At 51.1% G+C, this 15,035-nt stretch overlaps 1 protein-coding gene across 2 annotated transcripts; it reads right to left on the bottom strand.

Moving 5' to 3' along the window:
- Positions 1–668: 668 nt before the first annotated feature.
- Positions 669–14,726, bottom strand: lmbrd2b (LMBR1 domain containing 2b). 2 transcript variants are annotated; one of them, XM_081613568.1, is made up of 18 exons: positions 14,524–14,726; positions 10,905–11,113; positions 10,704–10,828; positions 9,524–9,625; positions 9,277–9,453; positions 8,970–9,180; positions 8,823–8,897; positions 8,631–8,744; positions 8,378–8,561; positions 8,117–8,298; positions 7,866–8,023; positions 6,794–6,899; positions 6,604–6,701; positions 5,413–5,516; positions 5,290–5,336; positions 5,101–5,206; positions 4,900–5,026; positions 669–2,081 (listed from the first exon to the last, which is right to left on the bottom strand). In XM_081613568.1, the coding sequence occupies exons 2-18, from the start codon at positions 11,076–11,078 to the stop codon at positions 2,018–2,020; spliced, it is 2,154 nt and encodes a 717-aa protein (XP_081469694.1). In that variant the 5' UTR covers positions 11,079–11,113; positions 14,524–14,726; the 3' UTR covers positions 669–2,017. The 2 variants fall into 2 exon arrangements, with proteins under 2 accessions (XP_081469694.1, XP_081469695.1); XM_081613569.1 differs by having other exon boundaries at positions 7,866–7,999; positions 14,524–14,725.
- Positions 14,727–15,035: the final 309 nt, after the last annotated feature.

Here is a 15,035-nt window from a genome sequence, read left to right on the forward strand (position 1 = left end):
TCCTTGTTTCAGCGCAGCGGTTCATGAACTCATCCCAGGAGCCATTTCTGCTGCTAGCGCTAGGCTAGCATGTTAGCTTTGGTTGGATTTACCCAGAATGCCCTGCGCTGCGGTTGGAGGATTTCTCTTTAGGCCAAAGACCAGGAGCCATTTCTGCTGCTAGCGCTAGGCTAACATGTTAGCTTTGGTTGTATTTACCCAGAATGCCCTGCGCTGCGGTTGGAGGATTTCTCTTTAGGCTAAAGACCAGGAGCCATTTCTGCTGCTAGCGTTAGGCTAGCACGTTAGCTTTGGTTGGATTTACCCAGAATGCCCTGCGCTGCGGTTGGAGGATTTCTCTTTAGGCTAAAGACCAGGAGCCATTTCTGCTGCTAGCGCTAGGCTAACATGTTAGCTTTGGGTTGTATGTACCCAGAATGCCCTGCGCTGTAGTCCACTTCCTGCTTTTGGAGCGGTCTCTCCGGTCCACTTGGTGTTCACATTCAAACCGAACCCAGACCGAGGTTTGGAGGAGCAGAGGTCAGAGGTCAATTAGAGGTCACACCTCACCAAAGGAACAGGACTGGAATTGGATTAGAGCAAACTGGACCAAACTGTGGTTCGTGAAAGGACCGCCGGATCAATCCCCAGGGTCATTCATTCATTCATTCATTGAACAGGAGAACCGCTGCGTGTTTCAGCATGAACAGCTTTTATTTTCAGACAGAACACGGTTAGCAGAGGAAACTGAACATTTCTGTTGTACAACTGAAGCTCCAGAGACCAAACAGAGAAAGTCTCCAGGCTTCACGTCACCAGGAGCCGCAAACACAAAAGTCACATGATCAACTAACCCGGAGAATACAAAAAACATCATCTATACACAACCGTGGCGACCGTCATCCTTCATCAGCATCGCTCTCTCGTTCCCGAAAGCAGAAGGCAGGTGATGTGAAAACTGTTATTCTGCAGTGACTTCATGTGTAGAGCCTGGAGTCCCTCAGGGCCGAGTGATCGGACCGTTTTATTCCCAGGTTACAAACGAACGAACAAAGCAGTGGAACCGAAATAAAACCCAGTTTTTTTTAAGTTAACCAGGTGGACAGACTTCTGAAAGCGGCGCTGAGTTTTAGTTGGGATGAAAGGAAGGAGAGCGATTGATTCTGAACTGATGAATTCAGTTCTTTAAATGCCTCAAAACTTCAGTTTCTACACACTAAAACAACAAAATGCTCCCGGCTACCGATTAATGCAGTGGTGTCAAACTCGTTTTTATTTTGGGCCGAATCAAAAATCTGAACGTTCTTAAAGGGCCGGTTGCACCAGAATCTATTGATAAAACCAATAAAACTGTTAAAATATCAATAAATAGCTGTTCCTCTGGGATTTGTGATTATTTTAGTGTTTATTTTTGCAATCAAAATGACAGATTTTGTGGTGAATATTAAGAAATATTTGTAATCATTATTTTTTTTTTACAATATTTACGCTAATGTATGATGTCAAATGTGACCATCACTCGTCATATCGGTTACGGATTCAACGTTTTTGACCAATTTTGAGAAAATTAGCAGTAAAATCAGGGAAAAATGTGGAAATTGGTTGATTTTTGTGTGATTTTTTGCAGATTTGTGAAAAACTGGAAGGACTTATTGATGTAATTTGGAGTCCAGAGGGCCACATAAAAAGCTGCGGCGGGCCAGATTTGGCCCCCGGGCCTTGAGTTTGACACCTGTGGTTTAATGTGACGAGCACAGAGGTTCCAGTCAGCAGTCCAGACATTTCAGGTCAGTGCAGATTATTCATAGCCATCCAGGGTTTTCACTACGACAGTAACCGACGGCAACATGGGGGACAAAATTAAATAGAAATACAGTTTAATGTGACCTTCATCAGTGATGATGGGCGTGGAGGAAACCAGCTTCATCATTCATAAATAATCAGAAAGATCCTTCAGATTGCTGACCCCAGAGGTCAGGGGTCAGAGGGCGCGCTGGTCAGTAGCATGCGTGGCGGGAGGGGAGCTGCAGCCGAGACGCTAGACGTCGTCAAATATCCGATTCCGAGACGAAGACATGGAGAGATAACGTCCACCTGCAGGCCTGGAGAGACGGAGAGACGGAGAGACGGAGAGACGGAGAGACGGAGAGACAGAGAGACAGAGAGACGGAGAGACGGAGAGACGGAGAGACAGAGAGACAGAGAGACAGAGAGACAGAGAGACGGAGAGACGGAGAGACGGAGAATACTGAATTATTACAACAATACACTGCAGGTGTGACTGACTGGACCAGGTGTGACTGACTGGACCAGGTGTGACTGGACCAGGTGTGACTGACTGGACCAGGTGTGACTGACTGGACCAGGTGTGACTGGACCAGGTGTGACTGACTGGACCAGGTGTGACTGGACCAGGTGTGACTGACTGGACCAGGTGTGACTGGACCAGGTGTGACTGAACCAGGTGTGACTGACTGGACCAGGTGTGACTGACTGGACCAGGTGTGACTGAACCAGGTGTGACTGACTGGACCAGGTGTGACTGACTGGACCAGGTGTGACTGACTGGACCAGGTGTGACTGGACCAGGTGTGACTGACTGGACCAGGTGTGACTGGACCAGGTGTGACTGACTGGACCAGGTGTGACTGGACCAGGTGTGACTGACTGGACCAGGTGTGACTGACTGGACCAGGTGTGACTGAACCAGGTGTGACTGACTGGACCAGGTGTGACTGACTGGACCAGGTGTGACTGACTGGACCAGGTGTGACTGACTGGACCAGGTGTGACTGGACCAGGTGTGACTGACTGGACCAGGTGTGACTGACTGGACCAGGTGTGACTGACTGGACCAGGTGTGACTGACTGGACCAGGTGTGACTGGACCAGGTGTGACTGAACCAGGTGTGACTGGACCAGGTGTGACTGACTGGACCAGGTGTGACTGACTGGACCAGGTGTGACTGACTGGACCAGGTGTGACTGACTGGACCAGGTGTGACTGGACCAGGTGTGACTGGACCAGGTGTGACTGAACCAGGTGTGACTGACTGGACCAGGTGTGACTGGACCAGGTGTGACTGGACCAGGTGTGACTGACTGGACCAGGTGTGACTGGACCAGGTGTGACTGGACCAGGTGTGACTGAACCAGGTGTGACTGACTGGACCAGGTGTGACTGACTGGACCAGGTGTGACTGACTGGACCAGGTGTGACTGACTGGACCAGGTGTGACTGACTGGACCAGGTGTGACTGACTGGACCAGGTGTGACTGACTGAACCAGGTGTGACTGACTGGACCAGGTGTGACTGACTGGACCAGGTGTGACTGACTGGACCAGGTGTGACTGACTGGACCAGGTGTGACTGGACCAGGTGTGACTGACTGGACCAGGTGTGACTGGACCAGGTGTGACTGGACCAGGTGTGACTGGACCAGGTGTGACTGACTGGACCAGGTGTGACTGACTGGACCAGGTGTGACTGACTGGACCAGGTGTGACTGACTGGACCAGGTGTGACTGAACCAGGTGTGACTGACTGGACCAGGTGTGACTGGACCAGGTGTGACTGGACCAGGTGTGACTGACTGGACCAGGTGTGACTGACTGGACCAGGTGTGACTGACTGGACCAGGTGTGACTGGACCAGGTGTGACTGAACCAGGTGTGACTGGACCAGGTGTGACTGACTGGACCAGGTGTGACTGAACCAGGTGTGACTGGACCAGGTGTGACTGACTGGACCAGGTGTGACTGACTGGACCAGGTGTGACTGACTGGACCAGGTGTGACTGGACCAGGTGTGACTGGACCAGGTGTGACTGACTGGACCAGGTGTGACTGGACCAGGTGTGACTGGACCAGGTGTGACTGAACCAGGTGTGACTGACTGGACCAGGTGTGACTGACTGGACCAGGTGTGACTGAACCAGGTGTGACTGACTGGACCAGGTGTGACTGACTGGACCAGGTGTGACTGACTGGACCAGGTGTGACTGACTGGACCAGGTGTGACTGACTGGACCAGGTGTGACTGAACCAGGTGTGACTGACTGGACCAGGTGTGACTGGACCAGGTGTGACTGGACCAGGTGTGACTGACTGGACCAGGTGTGACTGACCAGGTGTGACTGACCAGGTGTGACTGGACCAGGTGTGACTGACTGGACCAGGTGTGACTGACTGGACCAGGTGTGACTGACTGGACCAGGTGTGACTGGACTGGACTGGACCAGGTGTGACTGGACCAGGTGTGACTGACTGGACCAGGTGTGACTGGACCAGGTGTGACTGACTGGACCAGGTGTGACTGACTGGACCAGGTGTGACTGACTGGACCAGGTGTGACTGGACCAGGTGTGACTGACTGGACCAGGTGTGACTGGACCAGGTGTGACTGACTGGACCAGGTGTGACTGGACCAGGTGTGACTGACTGGACCAGGTGTGACTGACTGGACCAGGTGTGACTGACTGGACCAGGTGTGACTGACTGGACCAGGTGTGACTGACTGGACCAGGTGTGACTGACTGGACCAGGTGTGACTGACTGGACCAGGTGTGACTGACTGGACCAGGTGTGACTGACTGAACCAGGTGTGACTGGACCAGGTGTGACTGACTGAACCAGGTGTGACTGAACCAGGTGTGACTGGACCAGGTGTGACTGAACCAGGTGTGACTGGACCAGGTGTGACTGACTGGACCAGGTGTGACTGGACCAGGTGTGACTGAACCAGGTGTGACTGGACCAGGTGTGACTGACTGGACCAGGTGTGACTGGACCAGGTGTGACTGACTGGACCAGGTGTGACTGAACCAGGTGTGACTGACTGGACCAGGTGTGACTGACTGGACCAGGTGTGACTGAACCAGGTGTGACTGGACCAGGTGTGTGTCGGACTTCCTGTCTACCTGCCGGCCTCGGCCTCCAGGCTGTCGTCGGTCAGGGTGTCGGCGTTGAAGTCCAGCGGTTCGGCGTCCTGCAGCAGCTCGATGCTGTCCCTGTCCGCCCGGCCGGCGGAGCGAGAATACTTCACCTCTGAAGGCCACAAACAGGTTCTGTTAGGGTTCTGTTTCGGTTCTGGTTCTGCTCCCCTTCCGGTTCTGACTCACGTCTGTCCCTGCTGGACTCGGAGTAATTGGTCTCCGTCATCTCGTGGCTGCTCCGGTTCCTCGGAGCGAAGTCCTCCCTCTGGTTGCCGTAGCGCTCCTTCCACTCCTGAAACACAGACAGACGCAGTGAGGGGTTTCCTCCAGCAGAGGGCAGCGGACCGCCGTCATGTCGGCCGTTCTTCCTCTCACTCTCCGTCGGTTCTCTCCGTCTTCGATCCTCTGCCTCTTCCTCCTCTCTGTGGAAACAGAAACCGGCGGTTTGAGGAACATTCTGGGTCGCTGCGATTCCGGCCATCTTTACTCCGCTCTCACCGCGTCGGATCAGCTCCTTTCCCTCGTCGATGAGGTCAGAGGTCATCTCGCTGTCATCCATAAACTGCTGGAAGCCCAGGAGGTTCAGGCAGCGCGTTCCCAGACTGGGCCAGAGCAGCAAGAACATCTTTAGAGGGGCAGCAAGTTTTCTGAGAAATTTACATTTTCTACAGTACATCTAATTATTTTCCACCTATTTTAATAAGAGTAGGATCCTTTCTGATCCTAATTGATCCTTTCTGATCCTTTCTGATCCTAATTGATCCTTTCTGATCCTTTCTGATCCCAACTGATACTTTCTGATCCCAACTGATCCTTTCTGATCCCAACTGATCCTTTCTGATCCTAACTGATCCCAACTGATCCTTTCTGATCTAACTGATCCTTTCTGATCCCAACTGATCCTAATTGATCCTTTCCGATCCTAACCTATCCCAACTGATCCTTTCTGATCCCAACTGATCCTAATTGATCCTTTCCGATCCTAACCTATCCCAACTGATCCTTTCTGATCCCAACTGATCCTTTCTGATCCCAACTGATCCTTTCTGATCCTAACTGATCCCAACTGATCCTTTCTGATCTAACTGATCCCAACTGATCCTAATTGATCCTTTCCGATCCTAACCTATCCTAATTGATCCTTTCTGATCCCAACTGATCCTTTCTGATCCCAACTGATCCTTTCTGATCCCAACTGATCCTTTCTGATCCCAACTGATCCTTTCTGATCCCAACTGATCCTTTCTGATCTAACTGATCCTTTCTGATCTAACTGATCCTTTCTGATCCCAACTGATCCTAATTGATCCTTTCCGATCCTAACCTATCCTAATTGATCCTTTCTGATCCCAACTGTTCCTTTCTGATCCTTTCTGATCCCAACTGATCCTAACTGATCCTTTCTGATCTAACTGATCCTTTCTGATCCCAACTGATCCCTGATGGTTGGTGTTTCCTCACCGGTCCACCGGGTCATGGCGGACTCACCGGGTCGGTGAGGAACCCGTTTATAGCTGCTTCCTGTTCCACTGAGTATTTGCCATTTTTGATTAGGAATCAATCTGATTAATTGATTCTTGATTTGCCCTCAGCAGCAGCTACAGGATGTTTTACTGCTGTGTTAATAAGGTTTGATGACTGGATGATGTCATCGGGTTAAAGGTTAAAGGTGAGCGGGAGGCTGCCGACCTGAAGTAGGTGGCGATGCAGAGGATGACGATCAGCATGGGGTAGTAGATGTAGAAGCCGTTGGCGATGAAGGACAGAACGCGCATCGAGCCCATGATCTGAAACACAGAGGAAGAGCTGAGCCCGGTTCTGGTCCTGATGGGCCCAAACAGCCCGGTTCTGATCGTGGTTCTGGACGGGGCGGCCTCACCGAGGTGTAGGCCGTGGGCAGCTTCTGCTGGTGAGAGATGGCCGAGTCCATGTGGATCAGACCCAGGAAGTTCAGGCAGAGAGGAGGAGTGAGGCGGCAGAACAGCCTGAGGAGGAACCAGAGGTCAGAACCGGGTCTGGGTCAGAACCGGGTCTGGGTCAGGACTGGACCAGAACTGTGTCTGGGTCTGGACCGGATCAGAACCGGGTCTGGGTCTGGACCAGGTCAGAACTGGGTTCGGGTCAGGACCGGTTCTGGGTCAGGACCGGGTCTGGGTCAGGACCGGATCAGAACCGGGTCTGGGTCTGGACCAGGTCAGAACTGGGTTTGGGTCAGGACCGGGTCTGGGTCAGGACTGGACCAGAACTGTGTCTGGGTCTGGACCGGATCAGAACCGGGTCTGGGTCTGGACCAGGTCAGAACTGGGTTCGGGTCAGGACCGGGTCTGGGTCAGGACCGGGTCTGGGTCAGGACTGGACCAGAACTGTGTCTGGGTCTGGACCGGACCAGAACCGGGTCTGGACCGGATCAGAACTGTGTCTGGGTCTGGACCGGATCCGAACCGGGTCTGGGTCTGGACCAGGTCAGAACTGGGTTCGGGTCAGAACCGGGTCTGGGTCAGGACCGGATCAGAACCGGGTCTGGGTCTGGACCAGGTCAGAACTGGGTTCGGGTCAGAACTGGGTCTGGGTCAGGACCGGATCAGAACCGGGTCTGGGTCTGGACCAGGTCAGAACTGGGTTCGGGTCAGGACCGGGTCTGGGTCAAGACCGGGTTCGGGTCAGGACCGGGTCTGGGTCAGAACCGGGTCTGGGTCAGGACCGGGTCAGGACCCAGAACCACCCAGAGACCCTGAACAGGGTCAGCAGCGTTTCTCTCCCTGCATTCTGACTGTAGCAAATATTAGATTTAAAAATAAAGTAATAAAAATTAAATAAGATAAAAACACAAACTGCAAAAAGCAATAAAATAAAAAATAAAATAAATAAAAAAGTTCCATGAAACTTTAAACATGTGACCAAAGACCCTGATGATGAAGCGTAGGGAAAGAAGTGCAGCGCCCCCCACTGACATGCCGCTGAACTGCAGGCTGTAGGCGTCCGTCTGGTGGTGGGAGGCCAGGTAGTAATAGTTAAAGACTCGGATCCGGAACACGGTGGAGTAAACGCAGGTGCAGAGGAAGAAGATGGTGATGAAGCACGCCATCTGGTGGACACACAGCACATCACCCTGAACAGGAATCACCAGAGAAACAGAGTCCGGGTCGGGACCGGATCCACGGCTCCGGGTCGGGACCGGACCCGGTACACCCAGGTGTCTCACCTCGATGTACAGGTAGTTGTAGTCGCTCTCTGCCAGCTGGATGAAGACGGCGAACAGCGACAGGACGGGTCGGGTGCTGAAGAACGTGCATTCGGACCAGACCACGGCCACGCTGAACAGGGTCAGAACCACCGACACCAGCCGGTAGTACCAGCGCTTCAGGAGGCATTCCCAGTACCACTCTGGGACAGAAGCAGAAGGCGGCGGGTCAGAGGTCAGGGTCCCTCTGGGCTCCGGTGCCGGCGGGGAGCGGCGACCCACCTACGGTCGGGGTGTAGACGTAGCGGCTGAAGCGACCCGGCGGCTCGGCGGACTGGAAGCTGTGGACGAACTGGTGGCTCAGGCTGGTCTCGTTCTTGGCCACGTCCTCCAGGTGGACGGCCTGCTGCAGCAGGATCTGCCACTGGACCCGGGTCCGGTTGTGCCTCTGCACGGCGTAGATCACCTGAGGACGGAGGGCGGGGTGAGATGGACGGCGGCTCCAGAACCGGACCGGGCCGGCCGCGACTCTCACCTGCTTGTGCAGCTTGACCAGACTCTTCTCGGTCGGGTACGAGTTCTGCTTGTCGTCAAAGTCTTCGTAGTCGTCCATGTTCCGACCCATCTTGTCCTGGTAGTCCACGGGACACTGGGGGGGGTCAGAGGTCAGAGTCAGGGGTCGACTCCACCGGACCCGCCTGCATCAGGACCAGAACCGGCTGCTTACCTTCCTCAGGATGGTGTCGATGCATTTCCTCAGCGGATGGTTGTACTTGATGGACTCGCTGACCTTCCTCACCTCCTGCAGCAGAACACAGCCACAGTAGAACCCGACCAGAACCAGAACCCAGTCGGCGCCCTCAGGGCCGCTCACCTCCATCACGTCCTCCAGGTTCTCCTCGGCGTCCGCCTTCTCCGTCATCAGCTTGGAGGCCTTGAAGTAGGTCTTCATCAGCAGGTGTCCGTGGCGCGAGGCGTTCCAGTAGGAGCGCGGGATTTCCACCAGGCCGTAGCCCAGCAGCAGCACCAGCAGGAACAGGCCCCACGTGTTGGCCGCCGTGATGCCGATGGTCTGCAGCTGGTACCTGGGGACGGGGGGAACCGGGTCAGCTGAAGCTAAACCTGCTCCAAGCTTGACCCAGAACCAGGCAGTGACCCGGGGTCAGGTCAGCATGCCTCACCAGGACAGGTGAGACAGCAGCCAGTCGGGATGAACCGCCACGTAGATGAGCAGCGAGCCGAAGATCAGCAGGTAGGTCCCGTAGTAGATGGCGTTCTCGATGAGCGCCGTCTTGATCTTCCCGGTGATGGAGAACCCTCCGGAGCGAGCGTACGACTGCATGAAGGGCAGCAGCAGCCTGGGAACAGCAGCAGAGGGTCAGAGCGGCTCCAGAACCGGCAGGCGAGGCGGATCCGGGTCCAACCCACCAGGTGAGGCACTGAGAGGTCCAGTACACCACCCTCCAGAACACGGGCATGATGCCCTCAGGGATGTAGCTCCAGGGCCGGTGGCACGGCGACGGGACGGGCCTGGAGACGGAAACCAAACGTCAGCTTCCACCAGAACGGGGAAAATCATCCAATCCCCGAGATTCCAGAGGCAGGCTGACCAATAGCACATCAACAGGAAATAAATCATCCAATCACACGCTTCCAGACCCTCACTGACCAATGACCAGAGCGTCCTGGTCAGGAAGTCTGAAAATACCACTGGGCAGTTCTGTGTTGCGTCAACAAAACCTAAACACCAACAATAAAGTCATAAATAAGGCAAACATAGAAAGGAAAACAAACAAACAGTGTTCAGCCTGGTGGGGGAGCAAGGAAAGCCTGGTGGCCCGCCAGGCTGAGGATCCTCTGAGGAAAACGTTCTTCTTCAGAAAACCCAAAACCCACCAGAGGCGAGTGAAACTGAGGACGTTAGAAAGAGAAACACAGCAGCTGGAAACGGAACAAATGTTTGGTCCCAACAGAACCGACGGTACCGGACCACCAGGAGGAAAACAACACTAACGTCCTGCAGACAGGAGAAAAATTACATTGACTAATGTAATTGGTCAATGTAATTACATGTAGGACGGTCCTACATGTGTAGGACCCTCTGGTCCTACATGTGTAGGACCAGAGGGTCCTACATGTGTAGGACCAGAGGGTCCTACACATGTAGGACCAGAGGGTCCTACACATGTAGGATTAATGCTGACTAATCGATTATTGAAATAACCATCACCTACTTTTAGTAAAGTCCTAAATGTCAACCGGAGAACAAACACTGAAAAACAGCCACGAGATGAAAAAACAACATTTTCAGAGCAGAAATGAATCCAGAACTTAATGAAACACTTTGGTCAGTTTTAGCTTCTGAAGAGGAAAACGTGTTTATTTATTTGATGCATTTCCAATATGGTGTGAAAAACTAAGTGGTTAAATGGAGAATCTGTGGAATGAGACAATTTAGTTATCCGATTAATCAATTAATCATCAGAATAATCGATAGATTAAATGATTGATAAAACGGTCTTTGGCTGAGATCATCTTTGTCACTTTGGGTTTATTCTGGAACCATAAATATTCATATTCATAACAACAGGAAGGCTCATCTTCCTACCTTCTGGTCAGAGCCATGCTGGCGTTGGGCGGGTTGGGCCCACTGGACCCGGTCCGGTTGGCCGGGCTGACGGTGGACACAGGAAGGTGTTCCTCATGGTCTTCGATGCACTGCCTGTAGATGGTCTGTAGGGGGCAGAAACACAGGTTGGACCTGCTGGTTTCAGCGGGCGGCGTGGCGCCGGGCCCGGTCGGTACCGACCGTGCTGACGTCCAGCGGCAGGATGAAGACGATGAGGAAGCACAGGTACCAGGCCAGCAGCGTGCCGAACAGAACCATGCGCTGCTGCTTCCGGAAGTCTCCGTAGCGATGCAGCAGGAAGAGAGCCAAGAAGAAGACGAGGACGATCTCCAGGCCGAGCGCCGCGCCGCTCATGGTGCCGCAGCGCCCCCCGCAGGTCACACAGCAGCCTGCAGCAGAACCAGGCACAGCGGAAGAACGAATCCGTCACAAACCGCAACGACTGATGGGGGTTAAAACCACAGACATGAATCCGTAGACACCTCACTGAGCGCTGAGTCCCAAGTTAAATCGCCGCCATCTTGAATGTGGCAGCAGAGGATCGGAGCTCCTTCAGTCCTTTGCTTTGTGTTTCAACTGTTTTACGAAACAAACTGGATTTATTCTCATTACCTTCCCAGGTAAGGATGGAAGATCAGAATCACTTTGCAGCCAGAAATTTGCTTCTAAACAACCGGAAAATATTTTCTATGTAGCTAAATTGGCCTGAAATAACCGCTGATTGTTAGCATAGCAGCTAATATAACCGCTGATTGTTAGCATAGCAGCTAATATAACCGCTGATTGTTAGCATAGCAGCTAATATAACCGCTGATTGTTAGCGTAGCAGCTAATATAACCGCTGATTGTTAGCATAGCAGCTAATATAACAGCTGTTTGTTAGCGTAGCAGCTAATATAACCGCTGATTGTTAGCATAGCAGCTAATATAACTGCTGATTGTTAGCGTAGCAGCTAATATAACCGCTGACTGTTAGCATAGCAGCTAATATAACAGCTGTTTGTTAGCGTAGCAGCTAATATAACCGCTGATTGTTAGCGTAGCAGCTAATATAACCGCTGATTGTTAGCATAGCAGCTAAAATAACCACTGATTGTTAGCATAGCAGCTACCACTGGTTGTTAGCATAGCAGCTAAAATAACCACTGATTGTTAGCATAGCAGCTACCGCTGGTTGTTAGCGTAGCAGCTAATATAACCGCTGATTGTTAGCGTAGCAGCTAATATAACCGCTGATTGTTAGCATAGCAGCTACCGCTGGTTGTTAGCGTAGCAGCTAATATAACCGCTGATTGTTAGCGTAGCAGCTAATATAACCGCTGATTGTTAGCATAGCAACTAATATAACCGCTGATTGTTAGCATAGCAGCTACCGCTGATTGTTAGCGTAGCAGCTAATATAACTGCTGATTGTTAGCGTAGCAGCTACCGCTGATTGTTAGCGTAGCAGCTACCGCTGGTTGTTAGCATAGCAGCTAATATAACCGCTGACTGTTAGCATAGCAGCTAATATAACCGCTGATTCTTAGCGTAGCAGCTAATATAACCACTGGTTGTTAGCATAGTAGCTAATATAACCGCTGATTGTTAGCGTAGCAGCTAATATAACCGCTGATTGTTAGCATAGCAGCTAATATAACCGCTGATTGTTAGCGTAGCAGCTAATATAACCGCTGATTGTTAGCATAGCAGCTAATATAACCGCTGATTGTTAGCATAGCAGCTAATATAACCGCTGATTGTTAGCATAGCAGCTAATATAACCGCTGATTGTTAGCATAGCAGCTAATATAACCGCTGATTGTTAGCATAGCAGCTAATATAACCGCTGATTGTTAGCATAGCAGCTAATATAACCGCTGATTGTTAGCATAGCAGCTAATATAACCGCTGATTGTTAGCATAGCAGCTAATATAACTGCTGATTGTTAGCGTAGCAGCTAACGTTTCATACTGTTTTCTACTGAGAGCTGATGAGAAACTGCTGTTAGAGAAGTGAATTAAAAACCAGAGGATTTAGTGAGTAAAGGTCAGTCAGGATCAGAGATGGAGCTGCTGGTCTTCAGTCTGTTTCCAGCTCAGCTTCTCCATGTCGGTATTTAGCTATAAAGATGCTACTAGTCAGAGCCCAACATGCTGAAAATGGCTTTTTATGAATGTGAAGGAAACATTTATGTATTTTCTATTTCACTTTGGGATAATTTCTTTTATTCTTGGCTTTAGCCTGTGAACCAGGACGTCTCAGAAGTCATGGAGTTCTCCCAGTGTGACCAGCAGACTGTGACCAGTGTTCCCAGTATAAGAAATACATGTTTTATTCTTTCACTTTGTGTGTATTTTTAAATATCTCAATCTGAAGTATTAGTGCAATAATGTAGCTTTTGTAATGAAATAAACATAATTTACTCTGTTAGAATTATTTTCTCTTTGCTGTCAATAGTTGACAAACTGTAATAAATATTTATTCTCTGGAAAAAAGTAAGAAAAATATAGTTTAATGTTTTATAATGACTGATTTATAAATCTAAAGTAATTTCTCAATAACGTATAAAAAAAATAAAAACAAGAAAATTATTTGTTTCTTGTCTTGAAACGTTAAATGTACATTAAATTATGGAATTACGTAAATATATTCTTTAATAAAACACTTTTATCAGAATAATTAGAATAATTTTTTATCAAATAATAACATTGTATTTATTCAGAAATGCCCCAATGACAAAGTTTTTAATTGTTAGAAACTCTCTTAGTGAGTCGATGAAGTGCAGGGGCGCCGCCAGGCCCTGACCAGCCCCTGACCAGCCCCCTGCTGGTCACGGCCCCTAGTCATCATTTTCCAGCCCCTTTTCCAAGCCCCTGATGGCAGGAATGAACTTAAAATACTTTGTAGAACGGCACTTTATAAAGTTCTGTCCTTTTACTCGTATTAGCTTACTGGCACATGTGCCACATTCAATATGGCGGACGCTGTTAGGTATCGCAGCAACGGGCCGACCCGCCCCATGACCTTTGACCCGCTCCATGACCTTTGACCCGCCCCATGAGGCGTCATGTCTGTGGTCAACGGGGATTTATCGAGGCAACAGCCAATCAGAATTCATGATAAAAATCATTTACTGTGGATCATCATGGTAAATTATGCGATAAATGGTTCTGATCGGACCGGTTCTGCTCAGTTCGGACCTGTCCCGGTCCATACAGGTTTCTGTGGCTCTGACTCAGAGAGGTTTAAGGGAACCGGGTTCAAGGTCCAGTTTGGTTCTGATGCACACAAACTGGACCTTCTTTCCGGACCCATCTCCTCCCTGGTTCCTGCCGCGTCCTGATAAACCTGGACGACACCAGAACCTCTGGTTCTGATTCTGAGTTCGAGCCGGTTTGACCCCGCCCACTCGTGACGTAATCGATGACCGGTCCTTCTGTGGTCATAAGCGGCTGAATCATTGCGTCATGAACACAGAAACCGAAGCTCTGGGTAACTGGACTGGTTCCGGTTCTGGTTCTGAGCTCACAGGGACGCACTGCGCATGTCTGGTCTCAGAAAAGGGAAGTCCAGACTTCCGGGTGACTCGGTGATGTTAGCTGTGAGCCTTAAACCCAGATGAACCGAACCGAACCCGGAGTCAACCCAGTCACACAGACAGTCGCTGGTTCTGGATCCGTCCAGCTGCGAACCGGTCCGAGCAGAACCACCCGGGACCATCCGGGACCCCCAGGGCGGACCAACGGAGACCCTCCGCCTCGCTCCGGCGGTCGGTCTCTCCGCTCCACCATCCTCCGCTGACGTGTCGCCCCTTACCGCGGTCTGAGTGGCGCCGTGTCCGCCTCCAGAGGCTCCTCGGCCGGCCACGCAGCTCCCCGCGCCGCGCCGAGCGGATCCTCCACCGAGTTCACCGACACAGTCCGCGGTTCTCCCGGAGAACATCAGCGGAGCAGCATCCCGGGTCTCCAGCACGGATGGTGACGTCTGAGCAAAACAACAGCTTCTTCTTCTTCTGTGGTTCGCGGCGGGGCGGGGCGGGCCGTCACTGCCCCCTGGTGGTCACCACGGTTCTGGTTCAGAAAAATGGACCTGGGTCCTCCAGAACCCGGTGGTTCGTGTTGGTCCGGTCCAGAATTACTACACTCTGATCCCAACAGGTCAGATTAAAGATTATAATCTGGAGATGAGTTTAAAGTTCTTCATTCCCAAACATCAAATTATATCAAATTACATTTTTATAGAAGCTTTATTGATATTTTCACAAAATTAATTAACACATAAATATTTAACACTTCATCTTAAGTTATTTAAGTTCTGGTTCTGGTTCT

This window comes from Poecilia reticulata, chromosome 12 (assembly GCF_904066995.2).
Source record: "Poecilia reticulata chromosome 12, P_reticulata-male-v2, whole genome shotgun sequence".
NCBI lineage: Eukaryota > Metazoa > Chordata > Actinopteri > Cyprinodontiformes > Poeciliidae > Poecilia > Poecilia reticulata.